At 47.1% G+C, this 14,516-nt stretch overlaps 1 protein-coding gene across 1 annotated transcript; it reads left to right on the forward strand.

The window, feature by feature from the left end:
• Positions 1 to 517: 517 nt before the first annotated feature.
• Positions 518 to 8,595, forward strand: PFN1 (profilin 1). Its single transcript, XM_069643782.1, has 3 exons — positions 518 to 906; positions 6,194 to 6,386; positions 8,258 to 8,595. Exons 1-3 carry the CDS (start codon positions 775 to 777, stop codon positions 8,353 to 8,355), a joined length of 423 nt encoding a protein of 140 aa, XP_069499883.1. The 5' UTR covers positions 518 to 774; the 3' UTR covers positions 8,356 to 8,595.
• The last annotated feature ends 5,921 nt before the right edge of the window (positions 8,596 to 14,516 follow it).

Here is a 14,516-nt window from a genome sequence, read left to right on the forward strand (position 1 = left end):
CGCAAGGAACCGATTTTGACAATGGGAAAAAACTAAAAATGCACTGTGCTGGGGGTTTAGTTCGGCGAAACACAAACGGAAAATAACTCTTCAAAGTCATGACCCGATAACGCATTTATTTGCTATATTACTACGTTTTGGAGTTAAACATAAAAAAGTGCCATTGGCGGAAGGATATTTGCCATGTTTCAAGTCTCCCGCTGGCGGGATTACTTTCTTCAGCTGCAACGCGTAAGTGGTCCGTCATGCCCGCGCGTCATCACGTCCAATGTCGGGAGCAGCCCAGTTCGATACTTCCTGGACTCCGCTGGCTGGCGTGCGTGGGCGTAAGAAAAGGCCATTTTGAAGTCAGGTGAGACGTCATCGGGTACCTGGTAGAATTGACTCTCCCTTGTGGGACGTCGACGAAAGGGCCTGATTTCAACATGTCCGCCTGCCTGGAACACGTGGGGGGACGTCAAGGCAGGCCACGCCCCCCACCCCATCGTCCCTTCTTAAGAGGCGCTGGCACGGTCCTAGCTCGCGCCACTTGCTTCCAGAACCTTGCACTTGACTGTGGCGGAAGAAAAAGGAGCCGTGCTGCTAGGTGGGAGGGGGCGCGCGCCGCACGCACAGGCACGCACGCACGGGAGCGACAGCAGCACGAGGCGGCTCGAGGAATCTTTTTCCGGGGGACTCGCGCGCACTTCCGCCTAGCAGGTCGACCGTGCACGGCGGCGCTCCTATACCGGCAGCACCTTCTAGAATACCTCACCCGCCCACACCTCCCTAAAAATGAGCGGCTGGAACGCCTACACCGAAAGCTTGCTGGACAAAAACTGCCAGGAGGCGGCCATCGTGGGCTACAAGCCCTCCTTCTCCGTCTGGGCCTGCACGCCCGCCACCAGCACGTTCGCCAACATCACGGTGAGTGGCGGCGGGGCCTGAGAGGCGGCCCGGGTGGCGGGGTAACCCGTGCCACCGGGTTAAGGGGGTGCACAGAGGTTCCCTGGAAGTAGTGAACGGGGGCGAGGAGTGAGTGCACCGTGGGGATGGGGGTGAGGGGGGGGTGATATTTGTTGGCACCCATAACACTGGGTGTCCCCTGAAAGGCCCCTTTATTGGAAGATGTTTAGTGCACATCCCTTGGAGCCCTGAAATGCTGCCTCTGAAGTACAATGTTGCTCTCTTTTCCCTGCAATGTAGCGAGCGGCTGCCTGGGTGTGACCCAGCCTTTCCGGGCCCCGTGACAGCTTCTTTTCGCAGTGCTTGAGCCGCCAGTGTTCCGCCCCCCCCCCACCCCCCTGTGGGGGCTGTCTTTGAGCTCTCTGCATGCCCGCCTCTGGCCGCGGGGTGGCGGTATGAGTCTGTGGCATGGCCACCCCCTCCCTGCTTGTGGACGCTAGGTGGCGCAAGAGGGATCGCGAGGGCTGGGCTGGCTTCCTGCTGGCGCCGGAAAGTTGCACATTTTAGGAAGCGTGTGCTAGTCTGCGATCTCGTGCCACTTGCTTTTATTTGCCTGGCGTTGAAATTGTAGTTCCAGGAGGTGGCCCTTGGGTGTCATGGTTTCCCTCTGACAGCAGTTATCTCGCCCAGGAGCTATTCGGGTCCAGCCTCAATGAATTTGGAGTGCCTTGAAGATGGCTTTCGTTTTCTTTAACTGAGATGAGCCATTAATGCAAGTTTATTTAGCTTCCTCTTTCCATTGCTCATATTCTGTTATCTGTCGCAGTCCTGTCTTTTTACGTTCTTTAGTTATTTGGTCTTACTGCTCACCTGCCTCCTTTCCGATATGACTATGTTGTTGCATACTAGGTTTAAGGGCCTTATGCAACAGAGCAAACAAAATGCAGCTATTAACTGTTCAGCACACATGACTATTCATGCTTGCGTGTTCTCTGTAGGCTTAACTTTGCAGCGTTTATGCAAATAAGCCTTAAGTAGTGAGAATTGTTTGTGTGAGCCGAAAGTAGCTGCTATCAGCATTTTCCTACCGTTGGAGCACTTAACGCACCTACACGCCCTCCCCATGAGCATTCTACGCTATATCAAAGGTCATTTTCGTGAGCTGCTTTTTGCACTGGATTTCAATATTTTGGTATTGTTGGGGGGGGGGTGTCAGGTATGGACTTTGTATTGGGAGTAGAGGTGGGGCAAGGGATGGCTGGGGGGTGCATACAGGGCTTTAAGTGGGATGGGGCTCTACCGGATCTACGTCCACCATGCTGATATAAGGCTCAAGGCTTTGTTTAACCTCTGAAGCTCCGTCTCCGGTAAGATGGGTGCCTGGCATGGGGTCAGCGCAACAATTAAGACATTAAACACTTAGCTGACCCGAATGGTGCCTGTTAGGCCTAGGGCTCTTGCCAGGGTGTGGCCTAACGGGCAACAATCGGGTCAGGTAAGTCATTAATTGAATTTCCACCCCTCGAGTTTCAGGTCGCTTGTGGCACTGGGTGTATAGTTGGTCCCATGGATGCACCCATGTTTATATAAGGCAGTCCATTTTAATATAAGTTTAGTAAATCAACTGCCTGAATGCATGCGCTGATTGCAACGTTGTTTGAAGTGTGGTGCCCTGGCCTGAGGCTGCATGCTTGCACAACCTTCCACTTAAGGCCCCAGTTACACTCTGTGGCTGTGCTTGAACTTCTATCTCGGGGACAGTTTGTATCTGTTATAACATTACTACTTTATGACTGGTGAGCAGCGGCTTCATAGAAGTCAAGAGAACCCTCGTTTGGTATAGCTGTGATGCTTTGGATTGCTTCACGTACGTTCTACATACCTTTTCTCCTCTCTGTAAGATGAGCATACAAGTTCAAAGCCAGTCTCTAGGCCAATAGAGTTGAGGTGCTGCATCACACCTTGAACTGTACATCTAGCATTTGCATGCCAGTGGCTGATCATGCTCTTAATGCACTGAGTCACAAATGGTTCAGTGACACCCCCTTCGTGGCGTCAATGGGGTGCAGCATTGGATGGCCCATTGCTGCGGCGGGCAGGTATGTTGGCTGCCACTAGTGTGGGTTTATCTTGTGCTCTCGTATCCATGTAGCATGTTAAGCCATAGGGCTCTGGATGCTGTTTGGCTGTAGGTGACAGTCTCACTTTGTTCTGCTTGTGGGGTGGATATTGGCTCCTTCATTTCCCACTCTGGGTGTAAGTAGCTGGTCCATCCATGGCCTCGTGCACCTTGAAGCGTGAAGGGTGATGTGTATCTCACAGGGCTGTTGTAGCCGCCTGCTTCTGGTGAAAGGTGGGTACTTTGGTGGTGCAAGTGTTCAATTCGGCAATGGGGAGGTAGGGGTATCTAGAACGTGACACTACACTGTTTATTGCGCGCAGTTGAAATTGGGTTCAATAGAACTCCTGAGCGGGATGAATCTCCTAGATGTCTGGATTTTCCTGTGAGCAGGAGCTACTGGATGTGTATAGGGGCAAACAAATGAGCAACACAAGAAGTAGCCGATTGGCACAATGCGGCTACGTTTCTAACTTTTCTTGTCCAGTACACCTGACAGACGCCTTTATTTTATTGTGTGTGTATATATGAAACCTATTCAATAAGAACACATTTGTTATCTAATGCACCAAATTCCAATCAGAATGGAGTGATTTGCCGATGGGTATTCATGTAGCGTTGGGTTGGGGGTTGAAAAGTAGCTTTTGGTGGCAGCTAAATAGTTCGCGGCAATTACAAACCTATGAAGGCGGTTTACATGCCTTGAACTACACGTTTTATGGGCGTACATTTATGTTGCACAAGACACTAAATGAACGTTTGATACCGGAAGAAGTGGAAACTGGGGTGTAATTCGGGTTGGGAGGTGGAGGGAGGGCTTGTGCGCATAATTTTCAGAAGATGGGATGAGGGGAGGGTTATGAATCTGTGGGGAAGGTGGGAATAATGGTGGAAGACTAGAGATAGAAGCTGGAGGGAAGGGATCAATTAAAAGAATGAACGATGGAAACCTTGATTTAACAAGGAGACAGTATGGTGGGCAGCAGCAGGACGAGTGTGGAATAACCATGTAACTTGAGGGTGAAGAGGAAGCACATTGGACAAGAGGCTGACTAAACGGGAAAGGGGGGGGTGCCTATCAATCAATTTTGGAGCGGGAAGGGGTCGTTGCAAATGAGCGGCAAGGTTTCTTCATAGTGGAATGCAAACTTTAGGTGAAGCGCGCTCAGTCTGGTTTATGGACTGGAAATGGCTTTAGCTTGCTCATGAAGTAGTGCAGAAACGCGGAATGGACGAATTAAGACTTAAACTTGTATCAGCAGCACTCTCTACAGACGTCGGTCCTCGGTAAGGGTGAGGGGGTATACTTGGTTTTAAATTCTGTCAGCAGGCAGCATCAAGAGAAGGTAAGCGCCTGATGCATGTCATTGACTGCCATTGTCGGAGCAGAAAGATAGGTGAAATTGAGTTGAAACAATGATCGAGATTATGGCAATTAAAACGAAGGTGGCACACAACTGGAGTGGGAGGGAGAGAAACTGGGATGATGGCAGGAAATGATTGAATTCCACAGGGCAGTCATCTGAAATACCGGTCTGGTTGAGAACGTGGCCTGGGTGTGGTAGGAAGCCAGTAGTCCTCCATTTCGGTTCCTTGTCAACGCTGATTACACTGCGAATGAACCAACTCCACGGAAGACTAAACTGACCCACTGCTTGGTCCTCTGAATATATCCCATTTAATACAGCTTCCAGATGGCATTGGTTTCTCCGTGGAGATAACCGAGCTCCAGTGTGCAGCTAGGCTGCAACCACGGGCTGTGGTGCTGTTGTATAATTTCCTGCATCTGTCTGATAGGCTGCAGGTACTAGACCTCTGCAAAGCATCTCACCACTCAAACTTAAGGGAATGTGCAGCGGGCTGACATGTAGGCCTCTACATACAGTTGGTGCTACTTCATTTCGAAGATGGCAATTTTCCCCATAGCCTTCAGCAATTAGGGTAGTGGTACTAGTCTAGGTCTCGCAATTGTTAGGGTATCCTGTCTTGTGTACTGCAGTCTGTTAGACCTGCCAGTGTATTTTCAAAGTCTTTGGCATTGAAGTATACATTCATCAAGCAGTAGTGCTGTGCCTCTCCTTTTACTCTAATAAGACTAAAGGCAAGTTAATGTTCTCACCCATGGCATCTCGTAGACGGGTAGTACCTGGTGAGTGCATGTACACACCTACATTGTGTTTGCCTGTACTTGTTGAATATGTGGGCTCGGGTTTTTGGGGTTCTCAAACCTTCGGCCTAGAGGAGTGGTGCTGGGAAATTTACAATGGTGGGAACATGGCTCATCAAATGGCACCATAGATGTTTGAGAAGTTCATCCAGTCGGGTCACACACTTTAGGTATGCTTAACGTCCACTGTAAGATATTCCAAAAGCCAGGTAGTCGTAGCATAAAAGCATCTATAAAGCCTGCTCATGTATCTCCCCTCGTGAATGTTGGCATGCATACTTCTGGCACCCATGTAATGCTGCTTGCTGGACTATTCAATATTTAAGTACCCTTTCTTTGAAGCTAAACTTTCAGCTTGGTTTCTGGGACAGTGGCATGTCGAATTCCACCATCAAATGGAGCAGAAACAGTGGCATGTGCTGGGGCAGCAACTGGGAGTAAATACCAGTGTGGATGGGTTCAATAGCTGCTTTTGTCGTTGGCTTGTTAAAATTGCAGTGCTCGCCCATAATGTATGCTAGAACTGCCCTGCTTCAGAAAACGGCAAACATTTTCCTTGCGCTTACTTTTTCGGCCTGCTCACTGGGCTGCATTGAACATGACTAACCAGTCGGCGTCTGCAGGGCTAGTAGAAGGCAGTGTCCCAGCGTGCACCTCCTGACCGGTGAGTCGGACCCCCTCCCCTCCCCCGGCATTGATTACATATGCACCTGGCCACCGAATGGTTGTGCCTCACTCACGTCTGAAGCACCACCGCTGGTGACTAGACTGCTGTCAATGGTTGCGAAGGGCATATTGTGACAGATACCGGTCATAGTGGTATGAACATGAACCATGAATTAGTTTTTCTCTCGCGTATTGGCATAAATGGCGTGCTGGGTTGAATCTGATCTACTTGATATAATCACCTTCTGGATCCTGTAGTGCCTCGCTAGCAAACAACGTGGCCACTAACCATTCCCTGCTTTAGTTTCTCTTGCTTGTTCTCTACTAAAATGTTGAACGTGATGTTTCTCTTGCAGGCCGCTCAGGTGGAAGCATTGGTGGCTGTGGATCGCAGTAACTTATTTATCAATGGCGTCTCACTTGGTGAGGATAAGTGCTCCCTTATCCGAGACAATGCAGATGTGCCCGATAACCACGTGATGGACTTGAAGACAAAGAGCACGAAAGGTCTTCCTGCAGTCAACATTGCAATAGGGAAAACCTGCTCAGGTGAGTGCTTGCTTAGCTCATTTGCACTCCGTGGGTGATGGGTCACCCCATGTCTGGCTTCTGTATTTGCCTTTATCTGAGATTATATTCACTGGACAGGGAATCGCTATGTTGATCTGGTCTAGGCAATGTACAATTTGTGTAGTTGTACCTTGTTGCTAAATGGTTCAGCTTTTTGAACATGCTGGTGTGGATATATATTTAGATCGTGCCCATACAAGTGTTTCAAGGCGCGATGAGGCAAGGGAGGTGTACACGGGTAGACAAAAGAGAAAAAAACAATAATCTTACTGGGCCCGGTGATAACACACAAGTGCAGGCAAGGGTGAAGTGCAAGCGCCAGAGGAGGAGTGGAAAGTGTAACACGTGATCCGAACAGGTAGTTCGGCCAGAAGGTGGCAAGTGCATGATTTAAACGCCGAAGTGTCATAAGTGCAAGGGGGCTGTAGGGTTGCAGATAGACCCAAGAAACAGACCGATGTCAGCAAGGAGGGTAGAAGGCAGAAGCGGATAACAGCAACTGATTGCTTGTTTCCCGAGTGTGCTGTAAACTGCATCCAATTGGACAATCTGTCCTTATTGTCAGGTAGGCCAGTTAAGTATCGCTATCCATGCAGACTATAGGGCACGTTTGCTTTAGTGCACAATTCAATTGTTGCTTTTAACCCCTTGGAAGTGCTCGCCTTTATCACACGAGTTTCATGCATTTTGATATAAGGAATTATTGGACTGTCACTAGTAAGTGGTAAGGTAATCTGGTACTTGGATGTTCAGTCAACCTGGACAGATCTTCCATAGTAGCTTCACTGGGGGAGGGTGGGTAGAGGTAAGTTTGCCCTTAGCTCCAGCTATCATAGCCCCATGGACCCTTCCCTAGTTGCGCTAAGGCCTTTTGCTACATTAACCAACCTGGTGCTTCAACACAAAGCTTACTTTGCCTGCTTAATCGAGTGGATCGTGTGGAGGCTTGGGTGCACTGCCTCGCCAGTCCAGGATAACTAAGCTCCATGTTTCTGATGCACTGGTGAAGCACGCAGCTGCTCTTATTTCATGAGCGTGTTAGGTACTCTAATATTTGCCTGTATGAAATGCTTGTAGACCTAAGGTGGGCCTTAATGCACACAATCCATTCTATGGATAAATTACCATGTGTAAATTCAACAACGCACTGAGACTGGAGGATTAGTTTAACAAACACTATCTCACTATGCTGGAGAAAGTAATTTGCATAAGCACGCTTTTGGCTCAGTCCAATGGCCATGGCTTGCATTTCAGGCATGCAAGTTAGCAAAATCAAAATTAGGTGCTGTATCGGTGCTAAGTCACTTAATGATTTCCAAATTGTTGATTGCGTTGCGATAATTGAGGTTGGGTCCCAGTTTACCTCGAGGCTCAGTTGGTCTAGGTTTGTGTGCCAGTGCTTATTTTGTCGTGGTTCCCGTTCACCATTTATGGCCTCCTCCCACCCCAAACCCTGGGAACAGCTTTCAATGGCGTTCAAGGTAGTGTTGCAAGCCTCCTGATTGAATGTGGACACCGAACAGAAGATGGCCAGTTTGATCTTATACTTGCCTGTCTCGCTTTCTATGGAATCCTATAGCTGGCATGCGTTGCCTTTCCTTGTTCTAAGTATACCCTGCAATTGTGTGGCCTACCCGGCCTACCCATGGTTGCAAGATTAGTTTGGCTTGTTGCTGTTAAAGGGGACACCCACATTTTGTCTGGTGTTTAGCTGGGTTAGAAGTCTAACATAACCTTTAGTCGTCTTTCATTTTTGGCATTCCAGTGTTTGTGTATTCAGAGATGTATGATGGTACATTTGGATTTGGGTGGGCTTGTCTCATAGTTGCGATGTTCTCTTTTCCTTTCAGCATTAGTGTGTTTGAAAGCACATGAAGGTGTCCATGGAGGGCAAGTGAACGAAAAATGCCACAACATGACAAAGTATCTTCGAGGGCAGAACATGTGATGGCACTGGTTCTCCATGGCGGTACTACTGATGGCAACAGTGAGAATGGCAAATCCAACAGCCGGCCAACCGGATAGACTGGAGCTCGTTCATGCTTTCATGCCACAATCATGGCCTTCATCCCCGTTCAAGCCTTTTCCACATGACCCACTTTCTGCCCCCTTGCTGCCAATTAATGCTATGGTAATAGATTATGGTTCTGAATTTATATTGAAATGAGAATAAAACTCTTGTAGACCATGTCTGTCTATTTTTGGATATTTCTCAACCCCTGTTGGAACACCCAACGTAGCTTTACCTTGGTGCCTTTTCATATTTTGGGGGTGGTAAGGATGCCATTCTGAGTACCCATGGTGGAACAGTCACAGGGTTGGTCAGCTTGATGACTGGGTTCTGCTTGGAGTGTGCACTTGGGCAGTGTTTAATGCTTTGCGGAGCATCAAAAGCAAGTGTTGCCATGTGGAGGTCTTGTTGTCGACTGCTTGGATCTGCCTACTATTTTGGTGGAGGGCCGCATCATACTTGTAGTCTTAATGGTGGCTGAACTCTTTAGTCACCTTGTTAGTCTGTAGGACTGGGGATGCATAACATTTCTCCCACCACATGCTAAGCAAATATTGCTTTACATGAAGAGACCAAATGCGGTAGGACCTCGGATGCAATGTTGCAATTGACTGAGCTGTGACTTATATTTGAGGCTTAGAATTGACTGCGTGTGCCATTCTCATCCCTAGCTAGCCAGCAGTACTTTGGCAGGATGCTGCTTGCGTTAGTTTATATAGTTTGAATTTCTCCCACAGATAACACCATGGTGTGATGTCTGGAAGAAACAAAGAGCTTTGAGCTGTTAACCCAGTTATTCTTCTGAATTGCATTTTAAATTCCATAATCGGCAGACAACCCAAGCCCTGTCTGATCTGTGAGCAGCATTAGTTGGGCGCTGCATTTTCAGGATTCTAGTTTTAGTTTAGAAAATATCGCCACGCCACGTTTAAACCACTCAACTAAAATTCTAGTAACGATTAGAAAACCGTGTTACTAATGCAAAGCCTTTGGGTTACTTGCTTTAGCTGGTGTCAGCTTACTGCTGGGAGCAGTTCTCAGCAGGGAGCTTAGTTTATGACTGATAGCATTGCCCCTGTCTGCCACTGCAGGTTTTACACGGGCATGGCTACTGGTTCACTGTGGGTACCTAGAAACGTGTGGCAGAATATTGACTCATGGCACACCCAAGGGTGACTTCCAGGATCTTAATTATGGGTTTGACATTTCCTTCTGAAGAGCACCACCTGGCAAGGAATGCAACCGTCAGTTGAACTACTGGGCACTATATTGTGCCAAGCCTACTAGAAGACGGCCAGTGGTTGCAGGTGGACTTGAGCCATACACGTCTAACATTGCTGCCTTGACCAGGTGGGGCGAGGGGTGGTAGTTGAGAACTATGGCAGGAATTCGTGATGCTGGGGGAACTCTTTCCTTACTACTTTGAATTGATAGCTTAATTGCTTTCTGCATTGCCTCAGCAAACCTGAGCCACAGTTTGCTTCAGGACTGGATGGATTTGTAAGCTCCTTTCCACTGCCCTATTCCTGTCATTTGAACCGAATACCTTGCTGTTGAAGGGTCCTAGCCTACTCCAGTATCCATGCATAACAAATGACATGGCTATCCTTCATGCAGGGTAGCCACTACTTGGATCTTTGCTGTCTATGCTTTGAGAGTTGATGGAGGGGGGGGGGGGAGGAGAGCGGGCCTCCCCAACATTGAACTCTTGAAGTGAGTGGCAACAGTGCCCCTAGCAATGTTGAGACCTAGTGGCTCGCTCAACATCAACTAAATTGTCATTGGACTCAGCACCTCGGTAGAGGTTGTGGTGGTCTGGTTAGAGGGTAGACTGGGGAAGTTTGCCTTAATGTAATCGCATTCTCTTTCTGAATGGTAGGTTCACGCACATAGTTTAGGGGGGTGCTCTAAGATCAGGAAGGGGGGCTGGAACATGATGGTGAGTAATGTAGTGAGAATGGGTAGAATTACACTCGGTGGGTTATGTCCCACAATCGATGTTTTTGCCCCAATTGGTGATTGAGGCCAAGGAGCAACTGATTCTGCTTCTGCAGTGGTGCAGAAGCAGCTTGATTACCTTGTGAGCTGGTCATCCCCAAGAAGGACGCTAGTATATTGGGGCTGCATCCATCAATGTGGCATATACTCTGAGGGTAAGGAGTACCTGGCGTGCAAGTCTTCAAAAGCTGTGGCAGAGCAGTGAAGGCTTGTGGTATAGTTGGTTCCAACACCCCAAGAGAACATTCCAATTTGTATACTCGTAGAGGGTCACACATGAGCACAAGTTGCAATGCACCAGAGCAAGAACAACGCCAATGACTCATTTCTAGACAAATGGAACCTTGCATATTTGTTCAAAGTGTCCTTTCTGAACTAAGATGCGGTTTTGATAAATGATTACTCTAAAGAGCAGTCATTGACTCTGTCCCGAATCCATTTTTCGAACCTTCTGAAGTAGCTTCACTAGGTACAGATGTGTCCTTAAAGTTGGAGGCAGTTTGGATCCTGTTTTCCAGTAGTATGCTTCTAACCTGGAGTTTTGTGTACTCCCAATGGAACGTTTCCTGTACTATCAGACTCTGGGCTTCTCTGTGGCTGCCTGCAGCAAACGTCCCATTGTGTTCTAATCTTACAGGGTGGAGATCCTTAATAATCTGGGCCATAAGCCACATACCTTGTTTGGTGTCCATTTTGTTTGTATCCCTTTGGAAAGCTGCAATTTTGGGGAAATAACGGCTATTTGGACCAGACCTCCCTTGCCTCCAGTCTTTGGCCTTTTGTGCCTTGCATAGCAGTTATATAGTGCTCTGCATAAGACTACAACAGAACTGGACATTGGCAATTCCTTCTAGATGTGTCCTGGATTTAATATTGCATAGCCATGTTTGTCTTGGGGAGCAAAACATAGTTCCCGGTAACAGGCTCCCATGGCCTGTAACCAGAATTTTAATGGCTCCCAGCAATTTTGAACCCTGCTGTGTCCTGGATTCCGGTCATCCGTTATATCGTCTTTGACTACTGTGGTTTGGCGGATGCTCTGGAGCATTACCCAAGGCCCTCGTGGGAGGAGTTTAGTGTAAGTTGGTGAATTCAATGTTACTCTGGATCACCCCCAAGGTTTGCCATTTACAGTTGGATCCATTTCAACATATCTTGCTGGCTTGAGTTCTGGTCATTGGTGGTTTTTGCCTAACCTAGTCTTCCTATTGTATCTCCCTGCATGTTACAATGGCACCCTATAACACAGGCCTGGTAGCAGAGCCTCTTATTCATGCCGGTGTATGAAAGATGCATTAACTCGCCAGTTGGAGTAAGGGGCCCAAGATGATGGCACTTATGGCTATGCTGGTGCTCAATTTCACACTGACACCAGGCGAACACTGACATGTATACCCGAAGCACTGGGAGACTGGCAGCGCTGTTTGATTATCCTGCCATGTTGGGAGTATTTCTTTGTATATTTTTTGTTAGTGGTTCACTCGGATGTGGTACACAAATCCAACCCCACAATTCAGGCAAAGCAAGTGATTTACTAATAAAAATAGTTCCGTTTCAGACCAGCCTTAACCTGGGGATCATAAATATGGCATGTTAATTGAGATTCTCACTACTATAAATGTGTCCTTTCAATCAGTTTTCCTCTAAAGATGACCCAAAACACAAACTTTCTGCTGTGCATTTCGTAAACATCCATAGTTTTCTCACTAGAACATTATACACAATGGAAACGTGGTTAAAAATTAGAATCAAACTTTTGTATACTCCACAAACCCCATGTGCAGGCATCAGATGATGTATAGGTCACCTGACAAATAGACATGGGGCATCATTACAAGTTTGCTGGTCTTGAAACAAGTGTGCCAGCAAACTCACTGGCACCCTTGTTTCCAGAGTTTGCCTGCTGGGTCTGCTACACTCAACAGGTTAACCTTGCTGTGTGCAGATAATCGGTGGCACCGTTACCGGCCGTGCTGGTGCTTCCAAGTCCTATGGGAATGAGGACTAACTTTTTACTGGTCCTGGGCCACCGACTTGTAATGGCCCATTGGCAATGGAAGTCATGCAGGAGTTCTGCGGCAACCTTGTCTGTAGCACTGGCAGGGTTACTGTAGGACTCGTAGTGAGGCCCACAGGCTGGCTAATCTTACAACTTCCAGAGCCCGGTCTCGTAAGCAAAGAACCAGGATTCAAACTCGTCTTGCTTCCAAGACCGACTTGTTGCTTGACCTATCCTAACCCATTTGGCATAGGACTGTTAAGCCATTTGCATGCAAAAGGCCACTTGGCACATGTATTTGTAGGTCATTTTCTCAGGAATCTATGTTCAGTGTCAGTATGTACTATGTGGTTCTATCGACATATGTCAAGTGAGTATTTAGGGGAGGAAATTTCACATGAAATGTATTCATTTAAATCCAGATGCATGCACCTTTTTAAGGGCCTGCTTGTATTTTCAGTCTCTTTGGGTTTCTGGGTTGGAAATGTACTATTTTTCCAGTAAAAGATTTAGTTGGAGACCCTCTTCACTCTCATTACAACTGAGCACTGAAAGACTTGGAAACTGAATTGCAATTCGCAAAGTTTGTGGTGACTCTTAGTCATAGTGGCATCATTACAGCATGATTTATCACAGGCTGTAGTGGGTCATGATTGCACTATGATCGAAATGACACCAGCTTCAACCATTAACTGTCTGCAAATATTTGGATTTGTCTCAATCCGAACTTTTAGCTTGGATTGAATCGTCCACTGCAAGTGGACACAATTTCTTTAAGGTCCTGTCCACTTGCAATCCATAGAATATTGCTGTCCTTATTCTCTTTGGCCTCTACCTTCCCAGATTTCACCCTGATCCATTTGGGCATTTTAGGGAATTGACGGGTTTATTTTTACCTTAAGATGCAAGGGTCAGCCAGGCAGCATTTTGTTGGCAAACCTCAATTCAGGTGGCTTATTTGGCAGTCAATGCCTCTGCGGACTGGTCATCCTTCTATGGGATTTTCTCTCTGCCCTGTGCATCTCCCATTTTGTTAATCTCCAGTTCCCCTCCGTCTTCACCCAAATCCATATTTGATCATTCTGTCCTGTTTCTTTGGGTAACACATTTTCCTCTAATCCATTGGTGTGGTTTCTTATCCTTAACAGAGGTTAATGGATATTGCTTTTGTCTGGAACTTATCCATAGTTCAGATCTGTTTTTGTTGCAATGCACTTAATTTCACGTTTACTCATTTGAAGTCTCATTTCATTGTTGAGATGCACTGCTTAATTTTACTTTTACACATTTGATGTAGTATTCTCCACTTTAAATGCATTTATTTTGTGTACAATAACATTTGTCTAATGCTGTCCTCACCACAAATTGAAGTCGATTTTACTTGGTGCACATTTTCTGTTACCTTGGCGTGGACTAATCCATGGCAGATGTCTGGTACAGGGCATCTGAACGCTGGTCACCTTCGGTTGACCTATGGCTAATGCATTTTAACATGATTATCAGGAGCTTGGTAGAGGGCTCCTAGACCTTTGTATCACGCGTGGGGCCTTGGGGTTTTACCTGAAGTGATCCAGGCGTGGGCCACTTATGCTCAGGCAGGCACATCTTCACCTCAATGATTACGGCCAACAAGGACACAAGATGTCTGAGGTTGCTGACGGTGGTACTTCTTTTTTAGCTGTTACATTTCTATGGACTATTTGTTTAGCACATTTTACATGAGTAAATATCTGTGCACTGGGACAGCACTTAGCACCTTCTCCAGCATTTCACTTCAAAAAAATTTCCCCTCTAAACCAATTGCGATCCTCTGGGTTATACTGCCCCATCCAATGACTGTTCTCTCGCTAAGCTCCACCTCTGGGGGCCATCTCCAGGTTTTTATCGCACACTTCAGTGTTAAGATTCCCCATGTGTCTCCGAGCTATTTTAGGTCTTTTGGGAAATTTTTCAAAATGGTTACTTTTTATCAATTTTTGCTTAGTCTGGTGAAGGACAGATCGGCTGCAGGGATTTTCTACTGGTGAAGATCTTCAGCCACCATCGGATATCAATTGAAGTTTCGAGGCCCAGCCTTGAGCCTACTTCTTGCCTTTCAGCA

This window comes from Ambystoma mexicanum, chromosome 1p (assembly GCF_040938575.1).
Source record: "Ambystoma mexicanum isolate Mex_15411 chromosome 1p, UKY_AmexF1_1, whole genome shotgun sequence".
NCBI lineage: Eukaryota > Metazoa > Chordata > Amphibia > Caudata > Ambystomatidae > Ambystoma > Ambystoma mexicanum.

Bases quoted from the DNA above. Each gene is read 5' to 3' on its own strand.
- PFN1 (XM_069643782.1), top strand. From the start codon at position 775: ATGAGCGGCTGGAACGCCTACACCGAAAGCTTGCTGGACAAAAACTGC. The intron at 907-6,193 runs GTGAGTGGCGGC...TTTCTCTTGCAG, and splicing joins GCACGTTCGCCAACATCACG to GCCGCTCAGGTGGAAGCATT. The intron at 6,387-8,257 runs GTGAGTGCTTGC...TTTTCCTTTCAG, and splicing joins AATAGGGAAAACCTGCTCAG to CATTAGTGTGTTTGAAAGCA.